This window comes from Phacochoerus africanus, chromosome 8, assembly GCF_016906955.1.
Source record: "Phacochoerus africanus isolate WHEZ1 chromosome 8, ROS_Pafr_v1, whole genome shotgun sequence".
In the NCBI taxonomy this organism is placed as follows: Eukaryota; Metazoa; Chordata; class Mammalia; order Artiodactyla; family Suidae; genus Phacochoerus; species Phacochoerus africanus.
In genome coordinates, this window is record NC_062551.1 from 95,968,649 (window position 1) to 95,976,546 (window position 7,898).

Here is a 7,898-nt window from a genome sequence, read left to right on the forward strand (position 1 = left end):
CTCATCAGCTCCCTTAGTGGGTTTAGAATTATTTTATGCCTTCCAAAGTCTACTGATATTCAGTGTTTGGCTATTCTTAATGATTTGATACTAACATATTAAAATTTTAATATAAAGCTCACTCATTGGAATTAAAGATGATGGAATGGAGACTGTTCTTATTCTTGGGAAACATGGGGTTAGAAATGTTTCTTTACAATAAAAGTTCTAAAAGGCTTTTTTTTAACCTTGTGCAACTGATGCTGTTCTGTTTTTCTTCTTATCTTTCTCTCCATTATGTTCTTGTTATTCAGTTATTCCTTCATTATCATTATTTTCTTTGCAGATATTCTTATATGTGTGTTTTATGGAATTGCCTTTTTGTTTATTAATGACATTTTCTGGACATATGTAATATTTATAGAAATCTTCAGAACTGCCCTCAGTTTTTTTAACAGCATAAAATTGTGTACCATTTTGCATAAAAATTCATAGGCATTCAGTTCTTCTATTTAATTAATGGCTTTCTACATATGAATTTTCTCTTCTGAGCCACTGGGGATTTTTCTGACTCAGTATTGTGGAAGCGACGAGTTTTTTGGTGTTTCTTCTGCCCTCCTTGGGTTGCCTTTATAAGCATTCAGCCTCCAAGGGTACTTGTGTTCCTTTTACTTGTCCTTGCCTTCAGTAGGAGTTCTGTAACTTAAAAAGCAGACACCCCCCACCCCACCCAGAGAACCTAGTGCTGTTAATTAGACTTATAGGACTATTTCATTGCTGTCTGCACTGGTGCAGTTGTGGTGACACTCTGCTGTCCCTGTGGAATGTACCTCTCTTGGTCTGGCCCTTTCCCTCTCTCTGTGACTGCCTGTATGTGAACATGGTGGACTCTCTACTTTAGAGTTATGTCCTTACCCCCCACAGCCTGCCCTTGGCTCTTGGTTAGCATGGGGGTTTGGTTGCCAGAGCCACCTCTGCCGCCCAGCTGTGACCGTTGATCCAGTTCTGTTACAGCCTCACATAGTAAGGTATATCATGTCGGATGTGTTGCTTTTCAAAATAGTCCCTAATGTTTTTATTATTAAGTCCTTAATACTTGAGGAATTGAAAGTCGATTTGTTCTAAATGAAAGTCTTCTCACAAGTGATACTGAGAAAATACTGGGTATGTTCAAATGGCAGTGTCTTTTTCACTCAGATGATTTTATTGTAAAATTGGAGTTGACTGTGTCAAACACAGGTTTTCGGGTCAGCAGACTAGAGACTGGCTTTATTTGATTTGATTTTGGCTGGACAGAATTCTCTGTTACTTGCTTGTTGTCTACTTACTATTACAACGGGGGGGGGGGGGGGGGGGACACAGTTTGTAACACGAAGGCTTAGCGTTTGACGTGGCTACATGACTGACCAGTGTTGGTTTGAGTCACTGTCATGACTGGCGTGGCTGCCTCTTGGCATTGCGGAGCAAATGCCACTCTTTGTTGAGTTACCTCAGTGGTAGCGATCTCAGGCTTCGGAAATGTTTTATTTCAGTGAGATGTAAGTTGTGTCCACTCAGGTTTTGTTTTAAACTAAGCTTTGTTGCCTCTTCTCTCTGGAAAAGTTGGCAGAGATTGTACATTTTCTAACAAGGACTCTGGTCCACTGGAGCTCTGTCCCTGTGTTTGGGCCTCATGTTTCTAAAGTGACACATGCACCTTGAGCAGAATCCTGACTGATTTTCAGTGCACTTCATCCAGACTGTGGGCCTACTTTGGCATCAGCAGTTTGTGAGTCAGGCTGAGGGAAGTTCATTGTAAAATGTGACAAAAGTGGATATTACTGTTTGGATCAGACCCCCCTAATTAATATTTCATACGTAGTAATTCCAAAGGAAATGAAAGTTATGTTTTTAACTGTCATCAGATCAATAGTTTAGAAAAAAGTGAGACCAAGTGCTTATTTCATTTTACGTAGGATACTTGTGCAAGATGTCTGACGTCATTAGTTTGTTTTTATGATAGTTTTTTTTTTTAAGTCACTTTGTTTTCTCTTTCCTGGTTGCCTCTGTGGCATATAGAGGTCCCCAGGCCAGGGAGTGACTCTGAGCCAGAGCTACGGCCTAGGCCACAGCTGCAGCAACGACGGACCATTAGCCAACTGCGCCACAGCGGGAACTCCAGTTTTGTTTTCCATTTAGCCAAAATATTCCCCCCTCCATGCTTGCTGTTAAATATGTAGATTTTCCATACTGGACTTAGTCTGAACTAGGAAATGATTAGTGAAATAATTTGCTAACTGTATTGGTACTAGAAGATATGATCAGCATGGTACTATACCCAGCAGCTTGATTATATCCGCAGAATAGCTAACTCTTTCTGCTATGCCCAAGTCTGGCTTCAGTGGGATTCTGATGTTACATAAGAGATCTGAAAGGACGTGATGGTGGAGATAAAAGACTGGATTGGATTTGTAGTTGATTTTTAAATTTGAAAGGACGTGATGGTGGAGATAAAAGACTGGATTGACTTGTTGATTTTTAAATTTAACTCTTTCAGGTTTCCTTCAGTCATCTGGTTTCCCCTTGTTGATGGTGGGTAATTCTTGTTGATTATCGTCCATGTCTATTGAGAGTAGTCCCCATCTCCTAGTATTATAGACAAATCAGAGGGACGGCTTTTCTGCAGTCAACCAAATTACTTTTTACTATTAAAAGTAAATTAAGCGATTACAATTACCATGATAATAACGGATCTAGGCAATTCCCTTTCTTGGTTACGAAGAGAAGGAGTACAAATACGGAGGAGCAACCTGTGGCCCTCCCCTAACTGGCAGCAGTGACTCCATGGCCATGCACTGAGACGCACACAGAAACAGCCCTGCAGCTTTCCTTTGGAAAACCGTTTACTCCGAATCTAACAGTGAGAAAACAGGCAAATCCAAGTGGAGGGCTGTTCTACCACACAACTGGGCTGGGCGCTTCAAAAATCTCAGCATCAAAACAGACATCCTGACTTCCTCCTCAACAGAAAGTGCTAGGCACCCCTTCTGGAGTGAGGGAACTAGGAGCAATGACAGGATGGTGACAGGGGACACACGGGGCAGTTCAGGGAATTTTAACATTAAATGATACACTGTCTTAACTAGATGCTGTCAGGTATGTTAAGCTTCCCAGCTATAGTAATTGTGTTTTACGAAGGAGGACAGAACAAGAATCTGGCTGTGAGTTAGGGTAAAGGAGCGAAGTGAGGGAGAGAGCAGGGAGCGGAGTGCCAGTGTGGCAAACTGCTGACACTCAGAGAAACAAAAAGTAAATTAGGGCTTAGCAGCTCAGAGTAGGAGTGTTTCTGCCTTTCTCCCTCCCTTGAAATTTATTGCAATTTATGGTAATTGCTTCCTCGCCTGCCTTTTAAGTCTGGTGATAGAATAGAAGATCTTTTTAGAATAACTGAAGTTTTCATCAGACCCAAAGAGTCCTTTGTTCTTTGCATAATAACACAGTAAGTGGTGTTATAATTTCATTGGGTTTTATGATAATGGTACAGTTTTGATGGGTAATTTGGAGTTAAAAATCTTAATGTCTTGAAGTTTTGAGTTGGATCATTCTAAGGAACTGAAGATCCTAAGGTCACGTAAATGAGTCTGACCCTTTTCTGTTAGGTTGCTTGATGCTGTTGATTTGCTCTGATAAATAATTTTTCTCAGTGTGCTAATGTGGAACGTTCATGAGCAAAAGCTGTGAACAGTGAGACACAGTAGACGGTGGTCTTCATGCATGTCTTGTTCTTTAGAGTGAAATTAGAGTGCTTGGTGATGGATGCACAACTGACTTTTAAGCAGAGTTTGATGTTTTCAGATAATCTTTTGAATATATTTATCCCCAAAAGTTTGTGTATATATATAAATTACTTTCTGTTTCTTTCTTAGAGGAGTGAATGTCGTTCCTTTTCTAGAACTTATTGGGTTACCTGACAGCGTAGTAAACATTCTGAAAAATTCCCAGAGTGGAAATGCACTAACAGCATATGCCCTGTTTAAGGTAGGTACTGCTGTGGGTAGACGGCTCCTCATACCAACACTGCAAAAACTGTGTGTAGCTCCCAGAGTTACCTTTGTAACTTAAAATGCTGTATTTCATCTCATGTATCTAATGACTAAATTTTTAAGTAAAATGATGGTTTAGGAAGAATTTCCTTAAAAATAGGTTGTTTGTACCCTGCTGTGATGAGACAAATGTGAAACCTGAGTTTTCAGCATGCAAGTCATGTCTTTGATGTCTCTCCTATTGATAGTGTCTTTTCTTTCTTCAGAGATCACATGCCACCTGACTTATCAGTGAAATTTAGCATTTATTTTACTGTTTATAGTAGTTTATCTTCCTAAAAAGTAAAGTAGTAAAAATAAATCTAATTGTCTTATGTGATAAACCTTAGACCTAGTTGTTGATGTTACATGTTTCAATTTGGAATTGTCTTCAGGACTATTCTCTAGATTCAGACAATGACATCTTTGTACATAGTATTTACACCTTTGGGGGTCTTTATTTTGGAAAAGGAGACTCATTGTAAATTGTGGGGTTTAGCCATATTAATCTAATTTTTCTCAGTTGACAGAAAATTACGAGGTTCTACATAGCTTCATCCTAAGAAAACAGAAAACATTTGGAAACTAGATGTTATTTTGCTTCTGTTGTAAAAAAAATTCTTAGGTAGTACTCAGAAGGAACATTGTTTTATTCTGTCATCCTTATTAAACTTACTCTGAAATGTTGGGAGGTTTCTCTTATAATTTTGACTCGAGGTACTCGGGGGCTAAAGCTTAATTGCTGAGTTTTTCAACATAGTACTCTCATAAATTATCAAGTTTTTAGTTACAGTGTGTAATTTAACCTTAACAAAGCCGCTGTTATGATGGTGTAAACCATTTCCCTGGTTCTAACTGCTGCCTGTCCTGTGCCCTCATCTCCCTGTCTGTGCATTGGGGTCTTTTTAATGTCTGTTGCCTTTGGTTTTGAGCGCCTGGGAATTTAGGACCACATCTTCTTTTCCTCTGCGTTCCCACTGGGCCTGCACTGTGTTCTCGAGGCACGTGGGTGCTCAGTGCCTGTGTGCCTGCTTGGAATCAAAACACAAGGCTGTGCTTGCAGGTCTTCTGGAGTCTGGTGACTGCTCACCTTCCTCTGAGGAGGGTCCTCCAGGGTATTTTCTGTGACCTTCAGTTTCTCAGGTCAAGCAGCAAACACTGAGGCTTGTTGTCTCAGGATGTGATGCAGCCTCTCTGCTCTTATGACTTTCATTTGTACCAGTTCATCTGCTAGTTAGTTTGGGTCTTTAAATCTCTGGTCAGCTGACCTACATGTGTCTCTTATATATGTGCCATCTTACTACTTTTTGGCCTCACGGAAGTTTCTGGTTGGGATTCCAGACCCAGCGTGGACTGTAGTGAGAAAGGAGCATTAAGCCTGGAAAAGTCAAAGGAAAGAGATATGGAAGTAACTGTAAACTCAATTCAGTAAAGAACAAACATTTGGCCTGTGCTTGCCTCTCAGCTTGGTTCCTGTTTACACATGCAGCTGGGCAGGGCTTCTGAGCCCTGAAGACACATGTCCCATTGTCAGGAGGGTCCTGAGCCACCTTTGGTTCCCAGTGAACCTACACTCAGGCTCACTGGCACAGGGGTACAGATCTGGGTGCTGCCACTGCGAATGTTCTGTAATCCTGGGTCAGCATCTAGGTAACAGGTACGTAAAGAATGTTAGGAGGGAAAATGCCCAGGCCGTAAGCATGTTAGCCTCAAGAGGCAGTGAAGTAACTGACAGTCTGGTTAGTAACCAGAGTTAAGACAGCTGTCATCATCTGTATTGACGCGCCCTTTTGCCTGCTCCTGCAGATTGCGACGCCTGCAAGGTACACCGTGACCTTGGGAGGGACCTCCTTCACTGTGAAGTACCTGCGCAGCCATGGCTACATGTCGACACCGCCTCCTGTGAAGGAGTACCTGCAGGACAGGATGGAGGAGACCAAGGAGCTGCTCTCAGAGAAGATGGAGGAGACCAAGGACAGACTCACTGAAAAACTGCAAGAAACCAAAGGAAAGGTTTCCTTAAAGAAAAAAGTGGAATAGGGGGCCTCATAGGCCAGGTTTATAGACAATTCTTGCACTTTAACCCTTTGGAGACTATGGGCAGAGATTCATGCTCCTGATTATTTTTTTGGTTAGCGGCCTAAATATAGCAGATCTCTGAGGGTTAAAGAACTAATAACTTTTCAAAGGTAAACATCACTAGAAAAGTCAGTGTTTTTTAAAAAAGAAATGAACCCAGCAAAAGAATTCCACAGTAGCAGCGGTGAGCAGTGGTCTTTGTTGCCAGAGCCCTCCTCCTTTTGTTTTCAGTTGCAGCTGTAATTCATGCAGACAAGGCAGCCTGGGAGCAGGTGGTACGGCCCTAGGCAGGTTTAATACTGCGTCTTCATCTTTGTTGTTCATTGAGGTTTAACTATATTCCATTCTCAGTGTGTAGACAAACTGTTAACAGACCTGCCTACTAAATAAGAGATATTTAGTCTTTCTCTAAAAACAGTGTATAACAGTATTTTAACATCTAGTTATGTGGATTTCATATGAAAAAAAGCTGAATGAAAATTGAGTCGTATATGTGAAGAAGATATATTGGTTATGTGTAAATGAAAAAATTGACCCTTTAAAAATGATTTTTACCTGAAGCTTGTCATAATCAAATTTCTTAAGCAAGTCTGCGTGGTCACAGCACTTTCTCACTCAGAACGTAAAACTGTTGTTCCTGCACCATGTTGTCTCCAGCTGCCCTCTCAGAGGGAAAGGGAGAATCATCAGAATCCAATTTCTTTTGGAGATCAAACACCCTCAGCAGCACCTGAGCTTGTGGTTCTCAGCAGTGTGGGTTTGAGGATGAAGACTGTGTCTCCACCAGCCAGTCTGTCTTGATTTTATTGTGGAGTCAGTGTTAAGATTGCAGCTCGGCTTTTCCCTTGCACTGAAACATCCTTGCTTGAGCATTTTACTTGAATTTCTTTAATCACAAAGCTGTCATTAAATTATCTGCTTAGAATGAAATTGACTGTCAGGTGTGAAAGTTGCCACAATTGTGTGGGTGTGTTCGAGGATGTGTGTATCTATTTCATTTTGCTCTAACTGCCCTTACTTCACTTCTAACCTTTGAATGGATGCTGGAAGAGGGAGCAGTCTCTTGTAGACTGCTCTTGATTGGATAAGGAAAGAGAATTCCGAGGGCTTGTAGGAAGCCACCCCTGAGGTCTCACTGCTGTGCCACAGAATTTCGTGTTAAATATTGTGTGGCCAAACTGAGAGAGTGCTTTAAAGGGAAAAAAATGTTTACGTTTGATGCACCTCATCAGCCTTTGGGGGTACTTCTTAAATGAATACACTCTGGTGAACTCTTTCTTTGTGCGGGTGGGCAGACAGGTGCAGGGCAGGGCTCACTGCTGCACTCAGCCTCCTCAGGCAGGATGGCTCCTGATACAGCCCAGAGTGTGATTTCAAATTGACAGCACATTTTCAAATCAAGAACCGTGAACATGTTTTAGCCTATTTATTAAATAACTCACAGTTTTGCAGATACTAAATGCTAAGATAGATATTAATAGGTTTCTTGTTTATTTTTTTAACGAATTGTTACTGCCTGTTTTAAAATCATGTGTTATGTGAAACTTTCTCCTTAAACAATTTCCTTTTACTTTTCACCTTGCACAGGGCATGCTTTCCAATGCAGACAAATTGAGTGTCTTAGAAGCACTAATAATCCTGGGTGCCTGCCCTTGGCTTATTAGCCCATTTGAGAGTTGTTGCCATCCAGTTTTACAGTTGTGTTCATCCAGTTACAAAAAGTGAGATGCTGGGGAGTGCTTTGTAATTCTCTAGTAAAAAACTCTCTGAAGGCGTTAA

General features: G+C 41.1%; 1 protein-coding gene across 4 annotated transcripts in view; it reads left to right on the forward strand.

The window, feature by feature from the left end:
- The window catches only part of FAM210A (family with sequence similarity 210 member A), a 31,092-nt gene extending 23,194 nt beyond the window's left edge, over nt 1-7,898 (forward strand). For all 4 annotated transcript variants that reach the window (XM_047793605.1, XM_047793607.1, XM_047793606.1 and 1 more), the window contains exons 3-4: nt 3,885-3,996; nt 5,847-7,898. In XM_047793605.1, the coding sequence (XP_047649561.1) occupies nt 3,885-3,996; nt 5,847-6,080 (346 nt within the window). In that variant the 3' untranslated portion in view covers nt 6,081-7,898. The remainder of the gene's footprint in view (nt 1-3,884; nt 3,997-5,846) is intronic.